Source organism: Bombina bombina, chromosome 3 (genome assembly GCF_027579735.1).
Source record: "Bombina bombina isolate aBomBom1 chromosome 3, aBomBom1.pri, whole genome shotgun sequence".
NCBI classification, from domain to species: domain Eukaryota; kingdom Metazoa; phylum Chordata; class Amphibia; order Anura; family Bombinatoridae; genus Bombina; species Bombina bombina.
Window position 1 is genome coordinate 854212101 of NC_069501.1, and position 25887 is coordinate 854237987.

General features: G+C 38.3%; 1 protein-coding gene across 1 annotated transcript in view; it reads right to left on the minus strand.

The window, feature by feature from the left end:
• The window catches only part of UBAC2 (UBA domain containing 2), a 580006-nt gene that overhangs the window by 525192 nt on the left and 28927 nt on the right, over positions 1–25887 (minus strand). The window contains exons 3-4 of the mRNA XM_053707817.1: positions 15462–15589; positions 5319–5438 (exon numbers count right to left, since the gene is read on the minus strand). Coding sequence (XP_053563792.1) covers positions 5319–5438; positions 15462–15589 — 248 coding nt within the window. The remainder of the gene's footprint in view (positions 1–5318; positions 5439–15461; positions 15590–25887) is intronic.

A 25887-nucleotide genomic window follows, 5' to 3' on the forward strand; every position in this document is an offset into this window, starting at 1 on the left:
ACTAAATTACAGAAAATGAAAAAAAAATTACAAAGAAGTTTAATCTAATTACACCTAATCTAAACCCCCTAATAAAATAAAAAAGCCCCCAAAATAATAAAATTCCCTACCCTATACTAAATTACAAATAGCCCTTAAAAGGGCTTTTTTGCGGATCATTGCCCCAAAGTAATCAGCTCTTTTACCTGTAAAAAAAGAAGTACAACCCCCACAACATTAAAACCCACCACCCACACACCCAACCTTACTCTAAAATCCACCTAATCCTCCCTTAAAAAAACCTAACACTAATCCCTTGAAGACCACCCTACCTTGAGCCGTCATCACCCAGCCGGGCAGAAGTCTTCATCCGATCCGGACAGAAGAGGTCCTCCAGCCGGGCAGAAGTCTTCATCCAAGCGGCATCTTTTATCTTCTTCCATCCGCCGAGGAGCGGCTCCATCTTGAAGACATCCGACGCAGAGCATCCTTCCTGGCCAACGACTAACCGACGTATGAAGGTTCCTTTAAATAACGTCATCCAAGATGGGGTCCCTTCAATTCCGATTGGCTGATAGAATTCTTTCAGCCAATCGGAAATAAGGTAGGAAAAATCCTATTGGCTGATGCAATCAGCCATTAGGATTGAGTTTGCATTCTATTGGCTGATTGGAACAGCCAATAGAATGCGAGATCAATCCTATTGGCTGATTGGATCAGCCAATCGGATTGAAGGAAGTTTGACCACTGCTTTCTCTGACCATTCTGTTGCTGAATCCTTAAACCTGCTTAAAGAGACATTGACCTTTGCTTACCTGACCACTCTGTTGCCGAATCCTTAAACCTGCTTAAAGGGACATTGACCTTTGCTTTGCCTGACCACTCTGTTGCCGAATCCTTAAACCTGCTTAAAGGGACATTGACCTTTGCTTACCTGACCACTCTGTTGCCGAATCCTTAAACCTGCTTAAAGGGAGATTGACCTCTGCTTTGCCTGACCACTCTGTTGATGAATCCTTAAACCTGCTTAAAGGGACATTGACCTCTGCTTTGCCTGACCACTCTGTTGCTGAATCCTTAAACCTGCTTAAAGGGACTTTGACCTCTGCTTTGGCTGACCACTCTGTTGCCGAATCCTTAAAAACCTGCTTAAAGGGACATTGACCACTGCTTTGCCTGACCACTTTGTTGCCGAATCCTTAAACCTGCTAAAAAGGGACTCTGACTACTGCCTAACAAAGACCATTCTATCCAAGTATCCACTTCCTGCTTCTACTCTCCAGTACATGGTTTTCTCCAAATTTCTCATCAAAGTATTCAGCTTTCAGTGGACCTGCTTCATATGTAAGTACTCAGTTCTCTGTTCCCTTCATACTAACTTTTCTTTCCTAAGTGGGTCACGTCCTGGGTTTTCCTCAGTGTGCTAGCGTGTGTGTGTCAAATATCACCCTAGCAATTGGGCCTAATCCTGAACTGACTCTTTTACGGCTGACAACAGGCATCACGCTGCTAACTAAAACTTAACAAATAACATTTTATATTCTTGTTACCAATACTATAATTACATCAAATGATCAAGGCTGCTATTCTGGTGCAACTTTTACATCCAAGCTCTCCATCATACTTCACGTGCAACAGCTTCACCAACTTTATTGTTAAAACACTGCCACACATTTGTCCATTACTAGCCAGCAATACAGCAGAAATCACCATATATTATTAACTACTGCAATATTCTACTACTATCAGCTACCTTTCTCCTCTACAATCAATCCTCAGATCTGTTGACCACCTAATTTTTCTCACCTCTCTTTATTATCTGCTGCCCGGTTTGCAATTCCACACATTTGCTCCCCCCTCTTCTCCAGGATTACTTTTAAGTGACAACTGACAAGACCTTTCTATCATAAATTTGAAGTCCCATCCCAACACATTTCCAACCAACCCCTCTGCTTGTCTATGGGTGAATACATTTGTCTTTTCTCATTTGCAACTCATAAGCAAACTAAAACTCAAACACATGCAAAAAATGTCTCCATAAACAGAGATTAAAACCTATCTTTCCAAGATACCATATGGTTAATACATATATTACTCAAGTAATTCTGACTATTTAGCTCCGATACTCCTCTGACATCCAACAGGTCTACAACGCAGTTTGATCCATTCCTTTACTATACATTTTACTGTTTCACCGAGACTGTAAGGGACCCTCACTTTTGTCTTTCCCACCCCAAATAATACAGTTTTTGAATTGTGATATATATATATATATATATATATTAAACTTTCTCAAGAATAAATCCGGTTCTACAAGCGGCAACCTTCTTCCGTATATATATATATATATATATATATATATATATATATATATATATATATATATATAGTACCAAGATGAGCACTCTCACTTCAAAATTCAGCAGCCAGGGTGCTAGTGTTTTTATATATATATATATATATATATATATATATATATATATATATATATATATAGTACATATTTCCTGTATTTTCTGTTTGTATCTCAATAAAGAGACCAGAAAATAAATATGGATGGTCATTAAAACACGTATGTGTATATATATATATATATATATATATATATATATATATATATATATATATATATATATATATATATATGTATATATATATATATATATATATAATAATAGTAGCAAAAACTTGCACTCGCTGGACTTTTTCAAACACCAAAAAGTTTTAATGTAACGTTTCGGAGACAAAGTATCCCCTTTCTCAGACAAAAGTGAAATGGCAATACAAGCAGTATAAAAAAGCAAACAAAGTGATAACCCCTCCCCCCAATTAAGACAAAAAAACGCCAAAATGGTAGTCATGACAACCACACCAAACATAGTGTCAGTGTTGCTAAACCAAACAACTAATTGGAAAAATTCAAGTTTAGTGATAAAGTGATAAAGATTCAAGTGTGAAGCACTATATAAATGTGAAACCGGAATTAAAAATCTGTATACATATATCCAACAATATGAAATAATAAAACATAACAAAATAAATTTGCTAACCACATATGGACAGATATTTCACAAACGTATCCCATTCTAAAACTGTTTGATGGGGAAAACTGCGTAGTGAGGAAAATGGGAAAAATATACACGCATACAGATCTCACTGTCTAAATTAAAACTTTTTGGTGTTTGAAAAAGTCCAGCGAGTGCAAGTTTTTGCTACTATTATTATATATATATATATATATATATATATATATATATACACATATATATACATACATACACACACATACGTGTTTTAATGACCATCCATATTTATTTTCCGGTCTCTTTATTGAGATACAAACAGAAAATACAGGAAATATGTACAATATATATATATATATATATATATATATATATATTTAAACACAGAACAAAATGGCTTCTTCAGGCAAAAGTCAGTATTTAGTGTGACTAAGCACATCTTAAACAGTGTACTGAAGTATACCAGGCTTATTTCAGCACTTCCCAGAATTCTTCTGTAGATTTAGGTTGTCTTTTATTTCTCTGTCCAAGTCATCCCAAACTGCCTTCTATAATATTCAGGTGTCTACTGTCAGTGTTTTATCAGCTGTTTTTCTCTCTAAATATTATTTCACTGCATTAGCAGTGTGCTTGGGATCGTTATCATGCTAAAAAATAAAATAATTCCCAATCAGGTGCTTTCCAGAATTTAAACCTGCCTGTACTTTTCAGCATTAATGATCCCATAATTTCGGAAAATATCGCCAACACCAATGGCAGAAATGTACTCATACTTCTCTCTCCAACTCTAATTCTCACATATTGCTGACAATTGGACCCAAAAATTTCAAACTTGGATTTGTCACTCTATAATACTCTTTTCCACTGATCTTCATTCCAATGTTTGTGAGCTTTAGCATGTCTTAGTCTTTCACCCTGTTCCTCATCCAAAAAAGTGGTTACTTGGCTGCTACCCCTCCACAAAGACCATAACTGATCAAGCTTCTTCGGACTGTAGAAGGGTCAACTTGGCATCCTAATGAAGCTGCGAGATACTGAGTCAGGTACTTTCTGGACTTCTTTCAGTCTCTCAAAGAAGAAACTCTGATAAACTTCTCATCAGATTTGAAAGTTTTCTTGGCCTTCCAGTCCTTTTTTTTGTCCTTGACCTCTCCAGGTTCTTCAAATTTCCCTTTGAGAGCGGGCTTGCTGATGCAAAAGTATGATTTTATGTCTGTCAAATTCTGTGATATTTGGAATTTTGAATGGAATAATGTGATTGAAAGTTGGTCTTCCAATTAAAGTTGGCTTCCAATTAATTAAACTCATACCACATGTGTACGTAATGTTCAAGCATGTTTGTACAAACCTGGTGTAATATACCTTTTTTACAGCAGTCATTTTAACATGAAATACAAATACAGGTGTTAGCAATGACATTAATAAGGGTTTCATTCCATTTAGATTTACGAGAGCCAGGTTCCTGCTACTGCTCAAGTGTAAGTGGAGGTCACACTAAATACTTGCCACTTTAGCCTATAGAAGCTTTTTTTTTTTAAATACTGCAAACAAATATCCTGTATTTTCTGGTTGTATTCTAATAAAGAGACTGAGAAATAATTATATATGGTCATTATACCATTGCTAAAACAACAAATCTAATGGTGGCCTAAGACTTATGCACAGCATTGTAAATATATTTAATTTTTCACAGTTCTGCTTTATTTAACCTGCAGGCATGTTCTAAATAAATGAATAATAATAGTACACGTAGACAGTGGTAAACAATAAAACAAAAAATCCAGAAGGTGTTAAAAGGGACAGTCAACACCAAAATTGTTATTGTTTAAAAGATAGATAACGCCTTTACCACCCATTCCCCAGCTTTGCACAACCAACATTGTTTTATTAATATACTTTGTAACATTTAAACCGCAAAATTTCAGCCTGTTAAGCCACTATAGACAGCCTCTTATCACATGCTTTTGTATTAGCTTTTCACAACAGGAGACTGCTAGTTCAAGTGGGCCATAAACCGTAGATATCATTGTCCGGGGAGTTATTTAAGAGTCAGCACAGCACAGCACTAAATTGCTAAAATGCAAGTCAAGTCAATAGATAATAAATAAAAAGTCATGTGATCGGGGGCTGTCAGAAGATGCTTAGATACAAGGTAATCACAGAGGTAAAAAGTGTATTAATATAACTGTGTTGGTTATGCAAAACTAGGGAATGGATAAAAAAAAAAGGATTATCTATATTTTAAAACAAAAATTCTGGTGTAGAATGTCCCCTTAACTTCTGGAAAAGTAAATGTAAAGACATTTGCTGACTTACTGTAAATTTCCGGCTTCCAAATCTTCTTTCCAGTGTTCTAAAATTATACATAAGTAGACTGCTACAAAATGTGTCTTTCAAATCCAGGCAAATGACTCTTCCAGATATCAGTCTCCATAACTAAAACACAAGCGCAACAAATTTAGCAACATCTTTTGAAATTCATCTTGACATTTCTTAGGGCCTGATTATCTAAAGGTCTGTGGGCTTACAATATTCTCTTAAAACAAATCTCACCAGTACTCGGAGCTTCTGGTGGAATTCTCTTCAGGCAGTTTTTTTTAGCTAGAGAACAGAGTGTCTGGCAAAGGGGTATTCCCTACATTTAAGTAAGTAAAGGTACACAATACCCAAATGCTTAATCACTTGAACCTAGTGCAACATATCTGTAAAATGCTGACTGAATAATATCACATGTAAAAAAGGAAGATATTTTATATCAAATTGCTCTCAATAGTCACATCCTATTGTAGAGGGACTTTAAGCTTGTCCCAGGAATTGCAAGGGACCCTTCATCGGGCATGTGCAATAACACACTCTATTTCCCTCCCTCAGTTTAAGAAGGTTTACTATGAAATACTATAAGGATAACTGCAGGATAACTGCTCATTTTTACATAGAGATGTTCAAGTGATATTTTCTAGTCAGCTTTGACAGATATGCTACATTATAACTAAATTGTTCTGCAAAAAAAAAAACATTTTATGGAAAAATTAATTTTTAGATTAAAATGAAACCCGTTTTTTTTTTTTTGTGTGTGTGTGATTCAGATAGAGCATGCAATTTTAAACAACTTTTTTTAATTTACTTCTATTATCAAATGTTCCGCATTCTCTTGGTATCTTTTGTTAAAAATAACTCAGGGGCGTACAAGTGTCTGAAGCACTATGGATTTATCAAGCACAAGGAGAATTCTCTGTGTAATTCTCCTATGGGTTCTCCTTGGCTCTCCTTTAGAAAAGTGCATCTATTCTCTCAAATTTGTCAAAAAATTGTTTTTCTTTTTCGCTTCTCCATAAGAGAGCTGAGGCGATGTAATGATACATTTATCCAGTCGGATTAGTATCTTCTCCTTATTTATCATTTAAAATAAGCAACTATTTTCCATGTAAGTCATATATAAACCAATAGAAATATTTATACAGCCTCACTAGTAGCTTTGTTAACTTCCCTCTTCAACAAACTGTCACGGAAGAAAATAGATGTAAGTTTTCATTGTTTTTGTGCTTCTGTTTTAGCTCTTCTTTTACATATTATTTTTGTGTCCGAAAATATATTATTTTTGCACTTTGTTGGATATTATTTTTTAACTCTGTTATATATATATATATATTATATTTTATTTTTGTGCCCTAAAAGATTCTATTTTTGCACTATGTTAAATATTATTTTTGCGCTCCAATATACATTATATTTGCCCTCCGATATACATTATTATTGTAGGGCTTTTTTTGTAACATTGCTTCTACAACTGGTAGAGAATAGATTTCTAATGCTGTTCTTCACAGTAGTTATGGAGAACTTTAATACAGGAACTTGCAGGAGAACATTCAGTCCTCTATAAGAGAAAATAAATGATAAATTTGTAACTAGGAAAATTAATGAGGAGTACTATAAGAAGGATCTAATCTAACTCTTTTTTTTTGGAGCACATGTTCTCCAAGGAGAATTGTAACATACTAGGGGTTCAATTTGTCGTTCATATTCTCCTATATTTTCTCCTAAAAGAAATTTTGTTACAGAATTGGAGACTTTCTAAAAATTGTATACTCTGCCTGAATCATAAAAGAACATTTTTGGGTTCTGTATAACTATAAATTATGAAACATCCTGGTTAAGTTTAACCCTTGAAAAGGAATATATAAGTAAAACTAATGTTTCCAATTAGTTCATGAGTTATTTAATAGCCTGTAGCCCCGATGAGTACACATCTATAGCTTGTGCTATTAGTGGTCGGTCTTTGACTAGTTAAATATGCTTATAAGGCTCTCACTGTTTTTATATCTTTACGTGAATGCAACTAAATGTTACAATGTGAATTTAATATATATATAATTAACTGTTTTATTCTGATATTAGCAGCGGCTTGTTCTTAGCTTGTAAAGTGTATCTATTAATAGAAAAAAACAGAAACATTGTTTCTAGTAGCACAGTGCACACAGCTAACATGTAGAGTAAGCTATTTACTTTGTATATATTGCTATAACTTAGGATGTATGTTAATTGCCTTTACACAGTACTGGATTACTTATATATCCCTTTCCAATGGCTAAGCTTAACCAGGATGTTTAATGATTTCTAGATCATAGTTTTCTTATTACTATCTGTGAGTACACACACTCTGCCTAAACATTCACATTTCATATGTATAGGAGTACTAATATTTCTCAGTGTTGCCATTTCCAAACATAGGGGGATGTTTTTAAAGATGGTTTTTCACATTTTTTTTATTTTTTTAATAATAAAGTTATATTTTAATCACACCAAACACACTTAGGTTTGTACTGCTTTTTGAGTTTAATAAAACTTATTCAGAACCCAGAGTGCTAAATAGGTATCCTTTATGATAGATTTTTCCACCATTTTTGCAAATTGTTTTCTCTAGATACTGACAGGCCCATTTATCAAGCTCCGTACGGAGCTTGAAGGGCCGTGTTTCTGGCGAGTCTTCAGACTCGCCAGAAACACAACTTATGAAGCAGCGGTCTAAAGACCGCTGCTTCATAACCCCTTCATAACCCTGTCCGCCTGCTCTGAGCAGGCGGACAGGAATCGCCGGAAATCAACCCGATCGAATACGATCGGGTTGATTGACAGCTCCCTGCTGGCGGCCGATTGGCCGCGAGTCAGCAGGGGGCGGCGTTGCACCAGCAGCTCTTGTGAGCTGCTGGTGCAATGTTAAATGGGGAGAGCGTATTGCTCTCCGCATTTAGCGAGGTCTTGCGGACCTGATCCGCAGTGTCGGATCAGGTCCGCAAGCCCTTTGATAAATGGGCCCCATAGCACCTATGACCCTTAAGTGATATTAAAATAAACTGAAACAAGGGACATCACGGTTCTATTTATTCTCAGGTAGTGCCATTAGTATTTTCTCTCTCTTTTCAAAACATAAATACATATGTATACATATATAGACATATATATAAGTACATTGGAGCCCTTTGCTGTCAAGTAACTGAAAACATCTAAAATCATATATATGCAATATTCATATTTAATAAAGTGTTTATTCTTTACTGTAAATATTTCACACTCCAATGTTCTTCACATGGGGGAATATGTTCTAAGTATTTATAAATATATATTCCTATATATCAGTATATATATCTATACTATGAGGCCCATTTGGAGCTTGTGGGCCCGCGTTTCTGGCGAGTCTGAAGACTCGCCAGAAACAGCAGTTATGAAGCAGCGGTTTAAAGACCGCTGCTCCATAACCCTGTCCGCCTGCACCAGAATTCAACCCGATCAAGTACGATCGGGTTGATTGAAACCTCCCTGGCCGCGAGTCTGCAGGGGGCGGCGTTGCACCAGCAGCTCTTGTAAGCTGCTGGTGCAATGCTGAATACGGAGAGCGTATTGCACTCCTCATTCAGCGAGGTCTTGCGGACCTGATCTGCACGGTTGGATCAGGTCCGCAAGACCTTTGATAATTCGGCCTCATAAACAATATACGTAGGTATAGATATATATTTTACCAAAATACCATTTTATATATATATATATATATATATATGTATTTATGAATAAATAAAACATATTCTGCTATGTGAAGAACATTGGAATGTGAAATATTAATATTTAATGTTAGGTTAGCACACTTGTGAAAATGAGATCGAATTTGTGCGCGAATAAGGGTGTTAGTTTTTTTTCCCCACTTTTCCCGCTCCATTGAAGTCTATAGGGGAATACGTTAACGATGTTGCAATATTTCAAGTTTGACATTTTTGCATGCCTGGTTAACGTTCGTGTATATCCAAGTGAATCCAAAGAAAAAGTTAAAATAAAAATTAAAAATATAGAAAAAAGTAGGTAAACAATATATGAATGATTTGGTCCAAAGAAAAAATGTAAATGTGGAGTAGATAAGTCTGAACAGTCGTGAAATTCTTCAGTGGAGAAATCTATAAAGAACAAAAAACAAAAACTGCATAATGTAGGGTGTTTGGAAATAACAGTGCTAAAAGAGCATAAAATATTCTGCTTACCAGATCCAAGTTCAAATCGGCACTCTATATCATCTAGTCAACGCATTTCAGCCCTGTTGGGCCTTTTTCAAGACTTGGACTTATCTACTCCACATTCAAATTTTTTCTTGGACCACATCCTTGATATATTTTTTACCTATGTTTTTTTCAATATTTTTATTTTTACTTTTTCTTTGGATTCACTTGGATATACACGCATATTTTTTTGTCATCTTAACTCTTCTTTTCTCTACCGTCTCTCATCAGGATTTTATAAATACGCTTCAGGACACATATACATTCTTTGGGACACACATTTTTGGATAAACTTTGGGATTATAATTTGGACAACTCTCTATTGCATTCATTGAGATCCCTTTGATTGTATTTATGTTTGTTCATCTACCAGATATTTTGTTTTTATGAAGCTACTGGTTCTGTTTTTATGATGCTAGTATTTTTGTATAGTAAATATGTGGTCACTTGTATACATTTGATATATAAACACTTTAGCCCTTTACTGTGGCACTCCTCCTATGCATTGAAAAATGTTTCTTCAGGGCTGTCTAGGCCTGTTGGGAATTATGTTGTGCAGGACACCTGCCACATTAGAATAATTCCTGGGCAGATTTGCCAGGCATATATGAACAGTGACATTACTATCAGGGGCACACACTGTTTCTGCTACTTTGTTTAATTACAACCAAGGAGCAGACAAGAGAGCATGTAAGAGGAGAATGTAGCGCATCATCAGTCCAGCTGTATGCTCCTGCTATGACAGTCAAACTTCTTTATTAATGGGGCTTGGGTTTATGGGTTTAACCCCCCCACCACCACCTTTTTTTACAGCTATATGGCAGTGTTTTAGGTATAATTTTTGGTGTCTTGTTTAACACATTTTTGCACTAAATTTTTAAATGGAGACTCATTTTTGCATGATCAAGCACTGCCATGGAAAATGTCTGTCTTCTAAAGTAGCTATCTTGCCCCTGACTTTATAAAGAGCATCCTTTTTTTTTTTTTTAAATATATTTTTGTGTAGTAATCCACCTCCATCTCCTTGCTTCACCATGCAACCTTTGGAGTGTGTTTGGAGATTCTGCACCGGCCACTATTACCTTACAGGGAGTGCTAAGGTTGTGTAAGATATATATATATATATATATATATATATATATATATATATATATATATATATATATATATATATATATATATATATAGATATATATATATATATATATATATATATATATATATATAAATATATATATATATATATATATACACACATACACATACACACACACATATACACATACATATATATTATTTGTCATTATTATTATTCCCCTTTTTTTTTCTTTCTTTCCATTCTCCTTTTCTGACTATCTTATATTCCCCATGTATACATAATTTCACATCTTTATACATATTGATTCCATGTTGATATATAACTTTATGTCGGTTTATGCTCTATGTAATACCATATATTTCCCCTGTCTGTTCTCCTTCACTGGACAATGTCTGCCTCTGTCTCCTAAACCCCCTCATGATTTTTACAACACCCCCTCCTCCCCCTGCACTCAGACCTCTGTAACACTTTCTGTCCTTTTTAGCCATCCTGTGTTTTAATATATAATCTGTAAATTCCATCAAATTGGTCAGTATTGCTTCAGACTTGAAAAAGGAAGGCATTCTTCCGAAATCTTGTCAACTTATAAATGTATAGTTAGTCCAATACAAAAGTATTATTGCTCAATGCAATACTCTTGTTATTTTGAGATATAGATTATATATACTTATATATGCAATGTTTCTTGTAATGATCCTGTTTGTACATATTTTACACGTAATAGTATATTGTGTAGTACAGCTAGCCATAGATTCATACTAATCAGTCATATTCTGAGTCTGTCAGTTATTATATTATACAGGGATGATTAAGATTGTATTCATAATTTGTATGTCTTTTTGACATATTCCCTCCTAGTTGAAGCAATTTTGTGGTAGGTAGGTTTCATTTGTCTCCCTGGTCAAATTAATTATGTCCTGTTACAGGGTATGAATTTCATAATTACACTTGATATTCATTACTTGCCTTTTTTTTTTGTAAGTAATGTCTTACATATTCTCCTCATTAATTAAGATGTAATATTTATTTGTAGCCAATTTTTGTTTATGCTAGTTTTGTTACATATTGTGAAGACAAGTTATTCATTGCATATATCAGGGCTACTTAGGTTTAGGGTTGCCACCTTTTCCTCTAAAAAGTACGGGCCATGGGTGGGGGTGGGGCCACAAAAGGGAGGGGCCATAAAAAGGCGGAGCCAAAAATAAGGCAGATTTACTTAATTTTGCATGCCCCAACAAGATTGAGCTTTAGGCTCCTCGGTACAGGTTACACAATATATCCTAATATGTAATGACACCTCTGATAAAATAGCAGGCCAGTAGCACTTACTTTTTCATTGGATAGTTTATTTGAAGCATTTTATAGCATATTCCTATTTGGAGACTTAAAAAAGATGTTTGGGGCAATAAACATTTTTGCCTTATTTCCATCCCCCCACTCATAAGGTCCTGTTACTTACTGGCAGCTGAGGAGACCAATCACCTGTCAGGCACACTTTGCAGCTGACAGGCTAAAGCTGTCCCCAGAGCCACAGGCAGTTAACTCCAGACAGGTCTGGTTGCAAAGCCCATAGGGAAAATTACAAAACAAATTAATACAGCACACAGAGAAAGTCCAGCACTCACTTACAAGCTCTCAGCTAAGAATAAAAACAAAAATGGAAGAGTGTGTTACCGCATCTGGCCAAATGGGATAAGCCCAGGTACCACGTCAAGGTCTCTTCCAAAACCTGAGTACCTAAACAGCAACACAATGCAAGCTCTTAATCCAACAAACTGGGAACAAGTGAAGGGTGCACAGGCTTATGTAATCACCCTAGACATATACAAAACACGGAAGGGGACTGCACTCTCAAACCGGACCGGGTACACATCCCATGACCCTGCAACATGCACAGCTCTGGGTGCACAATAGCACTCTAAGGAAGCTGCACTGTCCCCATAGCCACAGGCAGTTAACCCCAGACAGGTCTGGGTGCAAGGCCCATGGGAAAATTACAAAACAAATTAATACAGCACACAGAGAAAGTCCAGCACTCACTTACAAGCTCTCAGCTAAGAATAAAAAGCAAAAATGGAAGAGTTGTGGAGGGTATTTAAGGGGAGTAAGTTGCACTATATTTGTTATCTGTCTGAGGAAGGGGCTAACTACCCCGAAACATCATAGTTCAATTAAAGAAGTTTGTGTTTTCACAGCGGAGAGTGAGGGACCTGTTTATTTAATATATATATATATATGGGGCGGAGTCGACTGCCGTCATGAACAGTCGCATGTAGTTGGAGCTCCATATAGAATTATACTGGGGAAAGAGCAAATAAATGTAAAAACTTAGCAAAACAGCTAAAAACAAACCCCTCTCATTAGCACATCTGCCAGAGGCACCGCACTATAAACGGATCGCTCCGAGACACGGAGGACCGCAAACTTTGAATACTGCCTGTATTCCGGTCTGGGCCTTAGAATTTGACCTTACCCTCGCTCTGCACATCTCCACATCTGCATCGAGGGTGAAGGGGACTGATAAAGCACAGAAGAGACAGCCTTGAGACCCGGATCGGCAGGCAGAAAGAACACAGGCCTCGGCAGATTAAGGTAGAAGAGCAAGAACTGCGCACATCAAAAATAAGGGGTAACTAGTTAACACAGTAAGCAGGGAAGCGAACCCGAACAACACTGTCCTTACTACATAACCCACAAATGATCACTTACTGAGAGTGTACTGTACCTTATAAATAAAGCAACGCATATAAAGGACGTATAGATTCCTTATTGAAGGATAGCCCTTACAGGAAGAGTCAGAGGACTCACGCAATCCCTAACTAACCTGAATCACTGTTAAGAAAGTACAGCCTTGTCTGAAGAGGAGAAGTAGGTAAACTGACTGAAACACATCATTATAAAGGCATAAAGAGGAATGAGAATAAACACAACACTAGCATTATGGCAGCAAGGAAACAGAATAAAGGAGACAAAACAAACAAAACAACTCCTGTTACAGCATCTAAAATAAACACTTACTTTAAAGCTTAGTACCTCACAAGAGCAAGAGATAGATTCTGACCAAGAAGAAAATTCACCTCCCCAAAAACCTACAATTCCTGACAAAGATGTGGAAGCACCTCTCACCAGAGCAGACTTCACCTTACTTGCATCTAAGGAATGCAAGGAATGCCAAATTTTAAGTTTATACATAAATCCATATATAAAACATAAGCCACACACATACTAAAAAAGTATTTCAACAAAATTAGCCTAAAGAGGAAAAACACCCCCAATAAAGGAAAGATTAACCCCTAGTTTCAACATACATAATGTGCCTGCCCACTGCCAAAGAAAATCCTGTATAAAGGATTTTAAAAATGTCCCCATCTATTGCATATGATATATTCTTCTGAAGTGCAAATATCCAAGACCTAGAAGACAAAAGCACTTACCTGCAGTCTAGCTGTCTGGCAGAAAGACAGCTCACAAGGCATGAAAGAACACATACTTCTTACAGAGACCTGTAGAAAACTTTGGCTTTCTGTACCATGGGCAGCAATGTGTAAGGAAACAAAGCAAGGACTGCCTTACAACTTCCTAACTGCATAAAAGCCACCACTACTATACTGAAGAGATTGACGTGGACTCGGCTAAACCCAAATCCTTGCTTGCAGGAAAAAGTACCTGAAAAAGGAATTAATTTCTTCAGACACCAAACTTCACCTCCTCTATTGACAGAGGCAAAGAAAATTACTGGGGATTATGGGTAGGGGAGTGACACTTAACAGCTTTGCTGTGGTGCTCTTTGCCCCCTCCTGCTGGCCAGGAGTAATATTCCCACTAGTAATTGGAATGACGTTGTAGACTCTCCATATCTTAAGAAAAGAAAAGTTGATTCTTTGAGATGGTGAGCCATTGAGCAAGTTTACACCCCAAAGAGAGGTGGAAGTGGAAATAGACAGAAAATGCTGAGCAAGAGAGAGATGTTTTGGATTTTTAAATTAAAAACTAGAACACCCAATGGCCTAAACTCGTATTATGACTTGATCAATTTTTGGCAATAAACTTTATACTCAGAAACATTTATGTATATACGTTAAAACCTTTTACCTTATATTATACACTATAGGCTATTGTCAATGCTATCTTCACATGTTTCTTTGACAAAACAGTTCATATCAGTTTATATTAAGTGTAGCGGTTTATATCTGTAATAGAACTGAGACATACTGTATATGTTGGCAATTTATTTGTTTAAAATGGCTACTTAACTATGACATATATTGGTTTCATTTGTGCCTAACATGAAAGATTGTAACTAAAGATTTGCTTTACCTTTAGATCTAATGTAAATCTGTAAAAAAAAACTAACAAAGAAAAGTATTTTAAATATACGGTGCCAACTCATATTGACTGAATATATCTTATCTTGCATTATTCCTGACTGTGCTTTAATTGTGATGTATATCTTTAAGGAGGAGGTGTAGGTTTCATTTAAAAGTTTTATCCAATAAGGTGAAAGAACCCACTATATAAGACTCACCAGGTGTGGTATTCCACAGGGCTATGACTACGGCTACCAGCCGAAACGAGTAAGCCGGGATTACCACACCACCTTCTTCATTTTTCCTACGATGTGTGCCTCCTTGTGATTTTACTATGGATATTAAGTCAAGTTTTATTTAACCTTTGGGACTTTCAAACAAATATCTACACACATATATTTTATTTATACACACTTTACAGTCCATTAGGATCCTTTTTGGAAAAACCCTTTTGTTTGATTTTTTTATGTAAACATTCCCGATAAAAAAGAAATTACAGAATTGTGCTACTTACGTGAAAATCTTCTTTTATTGCTTGCAAGTTATATACAAAAAATGTCTGGTAGTGTTGAAAAACGAGTGCCAGTAAAACAGATAATGCACTTGGAACAAGTAAAAAACCTTTGGACAATGGGGCTTTATCTGTAAGAGAAATAAATAAAAACATAAATTATGCTTACCTGATAATTTCATTTCCATCTGCGGGAGGAGAGTCCACTGCTTCATTCATTACTTGTGGGAATTAAGAACCTGGCCACCAGGAGGAGGCAAAGACACTCCAGCCAAAAGCTTAAATACCTCCCCCACTCCCCTCAGTCATTCTGCCAAGGGAACAAGGAACAGTAGGAGAAATATCATGGTATAAATGGTGCCAGAAGAAAAATATTAAATTAAGGTCCGCTCACCGGAGAAATGGGCAGGAGCAGTGGACTCTCCTCCCACAGATGGAAATGAAATTATCAGGTAAGCATAATGTATGGTTTCCATCTTAATGGGAGAAGAGTCCACTGCTTTATTCATTACTTGTGGTAACAAATACCCAAGCTCTAGAGGACACTGAATGAAAACAACGGGAGGGTAAAAGGAGGCGGACCCTATACTGAGGGCACCACAGCCTGCAGAACCTCTCTCCCAAAAGATGCTTCCGCGGAAGCAATAACGTCAAATTTGTAAAATTTTGCAAAAGTATGTAAGGAGGACAAAGTCGCCGCCTTACAAATCTGCTCCATAGAAGCCTCGTTCTTAAAGGCCCAAGAAGAGGCCACAGCTCTAGTTGAGTGAGCCATAATCCTCTGAGGAGGCTTATGTCCCGCTGTCTCATAGGCCAAATGGATAATGCTCCTCAACCAAAAAGACAGTGAAGTGGAAGAGGCCCTTTGCCCCCTGAGCTTCCCTGAAAACACCACAAACAAGTACGAAGTCTGTCTAAATTCCTTCGTGGCCTAAAGATAAAACTTCAAGGCCCGAACCACATCCAAATTATGAAGCAACCTTTCCTTTGATAAAGAAGGGTTAGGACACAAGGAAGGAACCACTATTTCCTGATTGATTTTACGATTCAACCCAACCTTGGGAACAAACCCCACTCCAGTGCGAAGAACAGCCTTATCAGCGTGAAAAAACAAGTAAGGCGGATCACATTTCAAGGCCGCTAACTCAGAGACCCTGCAAGCCCATGCAATAGCCAACAGAAATAGGACCTTCCAGGAAAGAATCTTAATGTCAAGAGAATGCAAAAGGCTCAAACGGAGCCCTCTGCAACATCTTATGAATCAAGTTTAAGCTCCAGGGAGGAGAAAAATCAGGAAGCTCAGCAAGCTTCTTGTGCAACAGCACCAATAAAGCCAAAATCTGTCCCCTTAAGGAACTGGCGGCTAGACCCTTATCCAGTCCATCCTGGAGAAAGGTGAAAATCCTGGATACCCTAACCTTGAGCTAGGGGTATCCCCGTTCTTCACACAAAGATAAATAGGTCCCCCACACCTTATGACAGATGCGACGAGTGACCGGCTTCATGGCCTGAATAAGCTTATAAATTACTCTTTCAGAAAAGCCATAAGACCAAGCACCTCCATACACCGGGCCAGAGATGGCCTTGAGGAGGTTTGAAGGCCCAGACAGCTGGATGCAATCTTGGAACGTCTCTGATCTGTCAAGAATATCTTTATGGAAATCTATTATCGTACCCAGGAATTCCACCCTGTTGCTGGGGATCAGAGAACTCTTTCCTTCATTTATCTTCCATCCGTGGAATCAAAGAAGAAGAAGGGCCCTCGAGAGATCCTCCGCAAGACTGCAGGAATGGAGCTTGGACCAGGATATCATCCAGATAAGGTGCCACTGCTATACCTCTGGCTCTCGCAAGCAGCACTCCCAGAACCTTCGTAAAGACTCTTGGGGCGGTCCCCAGACCGAACGGTAGGGCCACAAACTGGAAGTGTTGGTCCAGAAATATGAATCAAAGGAACTTGAAGTGATCCTTATCGATAGGCATGTGAAGGTAAGCATCCTTCAAATCTATTGTCATCATGAATTGCCCCTCTTGAACAAGGAGCAGAATCGACCTGATCATCTCTATTTTGAATGATGGGACTGACAGAAAATTGTTTAGGCACCATAGGTCCAGAATTGGTCAGAACGTGTACTTCTTTGGGACCACGAAAAGGTTTGAAAAATACCCCAGACCTCTTTCTGCAGGGACTGGGGCAATAACTCAGAGAGAGGAGAGATCCCTCACGCATCCTAGGAAGGCGTCTCTCTTCTCTGGTCTTGAAGATAAGTTTGACAGGAGGAATCTGCCTCTGGGCGGATGAGTTTTAAATCCTATCCTGTAGCCCTGGGTTATGACCTCCAGAACCCAAGGGTCCTGAACGTCTCCAATCCAGGCCTCCAGCAAAAAGAGATAGTCTGCCCCCTAGGCGATCCAGAGATGGATCAGGGGCCGCCCCTTCATGCCAATTCACTCTACTTGGTCTTGTTCCAAGAGTGAGCTGGTTTCCAAGATCCCTTGGACTGCTCGGTCTTTGCGGAAGGCTGTTGGCGTTGAGACTTGTCCAAATGAAAGGAACGAAAAATAGACCCCTTAGGTTTATTCTTCTTATCCTGCGGCAGGAAGGCTCCCTTGTCCCCCGTGACCGTGGATATGAGTACAGACCTGGAGCAAAGAGAAACTTCCCCTGAAATGGGAGGTAAAGTAATCTCGACTTAGAAGTCATGTCCGCAGACCACGACTAACCACAAAGCCCTGCGGGCTAGAACAGAAAAACCTGATGTCTTGGCATTCAGGCGGATAATCTGCATATTTGCGTCGCAGATGAACGAATGAGCTACCCTTAAGGCCTTAAAGTGAATGTAAATGTTTATGCTAAAGTGCCCGTTTTTAAAAAAATTCGATTAAAAACAGGGGCACTTTAATTCATCAAAATTTACATTTCACTCCTGTTGTGAAAAAATACATACCTTTTAATCTTGACAGCCGATCCAGCCAAAAGTGGCTTGCGATGACCGGGGGAAGCTGGAGTGGCTGTCAAGATTAATAGGTAAGTATTTTTTCACAACACGAGTGAAATGTAAATTTTGATGAATTAAAGTGCCCCTGTTTTTAATCGAATTTTTAAAAACCGGGCAATTTAGCATCAAAATTACATTCACTTTAATTTGTTCCTGTATCTCCTAGAGGGGAGTCTCCACCTCGACCATAGCTGACATAACGTCACACCAATAGGTAGAAGCTCCAGCCACCACAGCAACTGCCACTGCCGGTTGAAAAACAAACCTTGTGAGTTGGAACATCTTCCTCAACATGGATTCCAATTTTTTTATCCATCGGCTCCTTAAACAAAGAACTATCCTCTAGCGGGATAGTAGTCCGCTTAGCGAGCGTAGAGATAGCACCATCCGCCTTAGGAATGGCCCCCCAAAGCTCAAGTTGCGAGTCCAGAACGGGAACAGCTTTTTAAAAGAAGCAGATGGGGAGAAAGATGAACCAAGCTTCTCCCACTCATTCTTAATAACATTAGCCCTCTTAACGGGAACTAGGAAGGTCTGTAGTACTACCCTGTCCTCATACACCCTATCTAGCTTAGGGATTGAAGGTTCCTCTGGCAGTTTCGGCTCCGGAACCTCTAAGGTAGCAAGCACCTCTTTTAGTAGAAAGCGCAAATGCTCCATCTTGAAATTAAAATCGGGCTCCTCCGCAGAGTTCTAGAAAGGGCCGATTCCGTCCCAGAAAGAGTGTCCTCTGACGAGTCGGAGTCGCCCTCATCCGCAGATATTATGTCAGAAACATCAACCGGCGTAGATGACCTCTGGGACGGACAGAATTGTTTCACCTTTCGCTTGCGTTTAGTAGGGCGAGATAAGGCATTGAAAGCCGCAGAAATTGCCGTTTGTAGTTAATCAGCAAAATCTGGCAGCCAAAGGGCCCCTCCCGTGGGAAGATTAGCAGGGCCCTGGGGAGCTGCATGAGTAATAGGAGATGAATGTAGGGAACTCATCTCACGGGACGGAGAATCCTCGGAGGTGGACGGCTCAGTTGTACTAAGTACCTTATTCTGATCAGGCGGATCAACCATGACCTCCTCACAGTATACACAGTTATAAGGTTTAATTAAAGAGGGAGTACCCGCTAACATTTTAGAGTCCTCCATAGCTTTTGCCTTTATTGCGGATTAAATTTAAAATGGCACCTTTATGTCCCAATGGCTGGGGGTACTCAGCACCTTCCAATGACACGGACCTCAGAGAAAATGCTTCGTCTTCTATAACCGTCGGTCAAAGAGGAAGTTGAAAATGGCCACACCCGGTCACATGGAGTGCCATGCAGGACCGCCCCTGCACCAGAGAGAAATTGCGCCAAAAAAGGCCTGCGCTGAACCCTCGATAAAAAAACTGACTGTTCACACTGACAGAGCCTCATCTCACACATGTCGCAGCAATAAAACACAATAAATAATATTATGTACACATCCCCCCTGTTCAATAACCTCCCTTCCAGGGGTAATAACCCTTGATTCGATACAGATAAAAGGAGACACACCGTCACCCTGTCTTCTTACGTTATCATATGTGTATAAATGAAACGATCTTACCAGAATCTACGCCGTGGAACAGGAACACGGCCTTTCAAGTGTAGCATCGCTCCTGACATAGACTTGAGAGCAGAAAGCAGGAAGCGAAACTCGTCAACACTGAGTCAGGATGGTTTCGCAGAAAGACTCTCCCTGCATCTCCAGACTCTAACTTTCACCCATGTTCTCACTGAGAGGCCGACAGGACTACTTAAAACTCTAGTCCCATTGCGAAGAGTACTACCCTCCATAAGAGACTACTCCGATCTTTCGACACTTCTCTGCCAACCTCCTATGATGAAAGGCAAAGAATGACTGGGGGATGAGGGGAGTGGGGGAGGTATTTAAGCCTTTGGCTGGGGTGTCTTTGCCTCCTCCTGGTGGCCAGGTTCTCAATTTCCACAAGCAATGAATAAAGCAGTGGACTCTCCTCCCATTAAGATGGAAATATTAGTTAATTCTGGGAAAAATATAATCTTAAAGTAAAAGTAAATCCTATCGTTTTACAAGCGCTAGGATTTACTATTGAAACAAATAAAGGGCACTTTCATTCATGAAGTTTAAGATACTTCATGTAAAAAGCTCCTTTATTTGATTCAATCGATCGCAACTCTTAGCTCCTACAGCATAGCACGGCTAAAAAAAATTTTGGCTAAGAGGTGACGTTTTCACCTCTTAGCCAATAGCAGTGTGGTAAATCCGGCTCCCATGGGCGCCAAGCCGGGTTTACCGCACGGCTATTGGCAAAGAGGTGAAAATGTCACCTCTTAGCCAAAAAAAATTTTAGCCTTGGGCTGCTGTAGCAGCTAAAAACGGTGATCAATTGAATCAAATAAAAGACTACTCTACATGAAGTATCTTATACTTCATGAATGAAAGTGCCCTTTATTTGTTTCAATAGTAAATCCTAGCGTTTGTAAAACGCTAGGATTTACTTTCACTTTAACCCTGTTTTCTACACTCCAAAACTGTAATTGCATGTTATATAAATGGTTTAATTCTGTTACAAAACACTATAGTTGTCTTTAAAAAGCTAGCTGTCTTGCTGTTGTGAAAAAAGCAAATCACAAAAGTGGATTTTGTTTTATTTTTTTTAAAAAATCTAGGATGAAGTTATTTAAATATGCTGCATTAGTTCACTGAGATAAACAGATTACAACTGAACAGCTAATTCCAAAGAAAAGAAAGTATTAAAAATGAAATAATCTCAATGTACATGAGACAATATTTACAACATACTTAATTTTTAGCCATAACGAATAAAGTGTGGAAAAAACAGAATTTATGCTTACCTGATAAATTTCTCTCTCTTGCGATGTATCGAGTCCATGGATTCATCCATACTTGTGGGATATTCTCCTTCCTAACAGGAAGTGGCAAAGAGAGCACCCACAGCAGAGCTGTCTATATAGCTCCTCCCTTAGCTCCACCCCCCCAGTCATTCGACCGAAGGCTAGGAAGAAAAAGGAGAAACTATAGGGTGCAGAGGTGACTGAAGTTTTTTAAATAAAAATATACTACCTGTCTTAAACAGACAGGGCGGGCTGTGGACTCGATACATCGCAAGAGAAAGAAATTTATCAGGTAAGCATAAATTCTGTTTTCTCTTGCAAGATGTATCAAGTCCACGGATTCATCCATACTTGTGGGATACCAATACCAAAGCTTTAGGACACGGATGAAGGCAGGGACAAGACAGGGACCTTAAACGGAAGGCACCACTGCTTGTAGAACCTTTCTCCCAAAAATAGCCTCCGAAGAAGCAAAAGTATCGAATTTGTAAAATTTGGAAAAAGTATGAAGCGAAGACCAAGTCACCGCCTTACAAATCTGTTCAACAGAAGCCTCATTTTTAAAAGCCCACTGCTCTAGTAGAATGAGCAGTAATCCTTTCAGGAGGCTGCTGGCCAGCAGTCTCATAAGCCAAACGGATGATGCTTTTCAGCCAAAAAGAAAGAGAGGTAGCCGTAGCCTTTTGACCTCTCCGCTTACCAGAATAAACCACAAACAATGAAGATGTTTGACGGAAATCTTTAGTTGCTTGTAAGAAGAACTTTAAAGCACGAACCACATCAAGATTGTGCAACAGACGTTCCTTCTTTGAAGAAGGATTAGGACACAGCGAAGGAACAACAATCTCCTGATTGATATTCCTATTAGAAACAACCTTAGGAAGGAATCCAGGTTTGGTACGCAAAACCACCTTATCTGCATGGAAAACAAGATAAGGTGAGTCACACTGTAAAGCAGATAACCCAGAAACTCTTCGAGCCGAAGAGATAGCTACTAAAAACAGAACTTTCCAAGATAGAAGCTTAATATCTATGGAATGCATAGGTTCAAACGGAACCCCTTGAAGAACTTTAAGAACTAAGTTTAGGCTCCATGGCGGAGCAACAGGCTTAAATACACGTGGCTTGTCACAACAGATGTGGAATCCCTTTATACATCAATAGACCACAGGGATGGAATCAAGGCAGTGGAATATTTCCTAGAAAGATGTTCTGAAGAAGACAAGGAACATGACAGCTTTATAATTCAGCTGTTAGGATTCATACTAAACTACAACTTCTTCATATTCGACAATAAATTCTATTTGCAAACCAGAGGAACGGCCATGGGGACAGCATGTGCCCCCACTTATGCCAATCTCTTTCTTGGGTGGTGGGAGGCTGAACACGTATTCACAGATGCCAACAGAAAATACACTGACATGGTCCCCATTTGGCTAAGATACATAGACGATATCATCTTCATCTGGGAAGGAACACATGAGTTACTATTAGAATTCTTGAACATCTTGAATAACAACAATCTGAACATAAAACTAACTCATGAGGCAAGTAAAAGTGCAATCAACTTTTTAGATATAACCATTTATAAGGATGAGCAAGGAGATATTAAAACTGACCTGTACAGGAAAAAGACAGCCACAAACAGCCTATTATACAGTACCAGTGCCCATGCACCGGGAACAATTAGGGGTCTACCAACAGGTGAATTCCTTAGAATAAGGAGAAACTGCACGGACAAAGAAACATTCAATATCAGAGCTCAAGAATTGGAGGAAAGATTATTGGATCGTGGCTACAGCAAAAGAAGAATAAAAAGAGCGAAATATAGAGCTTTACAAACCAACAGAGACCAACTACTAAGAAAAAAAGTGAAAACCAATGCAAATACTCCACGACTAATCCTCACACACAACAGCCAAACGCCTGAGGTGATCAATATTATCAAAAAACATTGGAATATACTTATGACGGATCCTGTCCTGAAACGCAAATTAGGAGAGAGACCAACTATAGGATACAGACGTGTCAAAAATTTAAAAGACATGGTCAGTAGCAGCCATTTCAATATGAAAAGGACCAAATCTGCATTCAATCCAGGATCATTCCAGTGTGGCAATTGTAGCACATGTCATCACATTGTTAAAACCTCCAATATCAAAGATAGATTTGGAACAACACATCCGATTAAAAGATACATCAGCTGTAACACAGAAGGGGTAATTTACATTCTAAGGTGTAGATGTAAGTTATTATATGTTGGAATGACGACTCGTAAGCTCAGAACAAGATTAATGGAGCATCTGAGGAATATCCATAATGCAGCCAAAGATCAGGAAAAGGGGAAAACACTTACCAGTGTAGCTCTACATTTCCTCAAAAAGCACAACTCCAATAAAGAGGAACTTGAGTGCTGGGGGATAGAAAAAGTCTCCCTAGGTATCAGAGGAGGTGACTTGGAAACAGCTCTCCTCCGGGCAGAGAGTAGGTGGATTTACTTGTTAAATACAGTATATCCTAATGGAATGAATGAACAGAACAGTTACCATATCTTCCTCTAATCTCTCCAGAAATGCCAATCACGAGATACACTAACAAAGAACAGGAAAAGGGAAGTAATATCAATACATATCAATACACACACAGAAAAGCACTTAGTGGATAAGGGGATCACAACACACCCCATAAGCAGAGAACTTTATATTAACAAATGGCCAACAATGACAGGTCACTTAACCATTTCACTAAAATTTCAGCAAGATCTGAATTTTAATCAAGGATACTTCACAAAATATAGATCCCAGAACAAGTCACAAAATTGGACTATGAATAAAGATTGAGTTGTTGTTCAACAACTAACATAAACAACCCCACACTGTCACACCAATTCACCACTAACGTCACCAACACATGATTATGTTTCCTTTCACGTATAAGTTGTTTAGTGTTTTAAATAATTGGGCACATTTATTATTAATTTTCACCACTCACGAATTAATCTAACATTCCCGAACATTAGACAGAATGGAAAGTTGACACCCTATCACATAAATAGAACCAACATTTACCTATAGTCACATTCACCATTACCAGTAGTATGACACACAATAATATTTTAGTCCTTCACAATTAAAGACACTCAAGATGCCTACCCATCACTTGAGGAGATACATCCACAGTACCAGCACACAACACACAATATATCACATTCACATTAGCTGTAAGAAATCCTCACCCTCTAGAACAATATCTGTTATTTAGCGGCTACTTTAGATCACAACTGGCTAATATGTGTGTATTCATAAATATGTAATTGTTCATAATCTCAATTCATTATGAAATAGGGAGTTGACTTTCGTCAAGCTATAAATCCTACCCACGGTAGAACTTAGTGAACTAACCATTATCAGGAAATCATAGTGACTTAACGGTACCCAAGATAAGATAAGAAATGGATTCCAACCAGAGAATTATGACATGTAACAACAGATATAATGGTGAATCCCAAATAAGTAACAGAGGTACCAGTAAAGGTTAAAAAAAAATGACAAGAGGCACTAGTGTTTTTATGATAATTAAAATAGAAAAACAGTGATTAATATCTACCACCTGCACTCCCATTAAAACAATATGTATAGCTTCTCATCACCACTGTACATAATCCCAACCTCATGGAATTTTAAATCTTGTGGCATACATATACCTCAGATCAGAACCCCTTAGGTTACTAACAGCACCAGATAGAATAAGGTTATGATCAGCATTATTGTTCCAAACACATCACAGATGCCATAACAAAATCAGCAAGAAACACATCAGCAAGAATCAAGGATTGATTACTAGAAAAAAGCCTATATATAATAATGCATATAAAGCATAATTAGGAAACTTTTAAAAGTATAGAGTTGAGAAAGAATTGAATATACATTGAACATAAATAACTGTACATGATCGGTGAGAATTCCTCACCGTCACTAACAGTGGTATATACCACCTTAACGATGGAACCCTTATGATGGACAAGTGGATAACCAATAGATTCTACGAGAGGGCGGAACTTCCGGTTTACGGCGCCTTAAATAAGGTCACTGTCGGGGGCTCGCTGCCTTTGAAAAAGCCCAGTTTGGGCGAAACGCGTCAGCAGTAAGACGCTCTTTTAGAACCACTCTGTTAAAATTTAGTAAACTAACTGATAACCAAAATTCTAGATGTATTAGTTTAATATATCACGCTGGGGTAACTCGTGAAATTACTCGGTCACTACAGCCTGCTACTCATAACGCTGAACCGCAATCAGCGGTCACTACAGCCTGCTACTCATAACGCTGAACTGCAATCAGCGGTATCACATTGTCTAGCTAGGCAGAGAGACGTGACAATCTATAATATACCTAAAGAGATATATAACTAAGTACAAAATATTACAAAGAAACGATATTATTAGTCAACGTAGCATTCCTAAAGTACTGGAATTTAACATTGTGTTAGTACCAGGATACAATATTCTATTTAAGGGGAGAACTACTAATCTCTCAGTTACACAGAACGGTATTCTATATTATACTTACCTGATAGAATA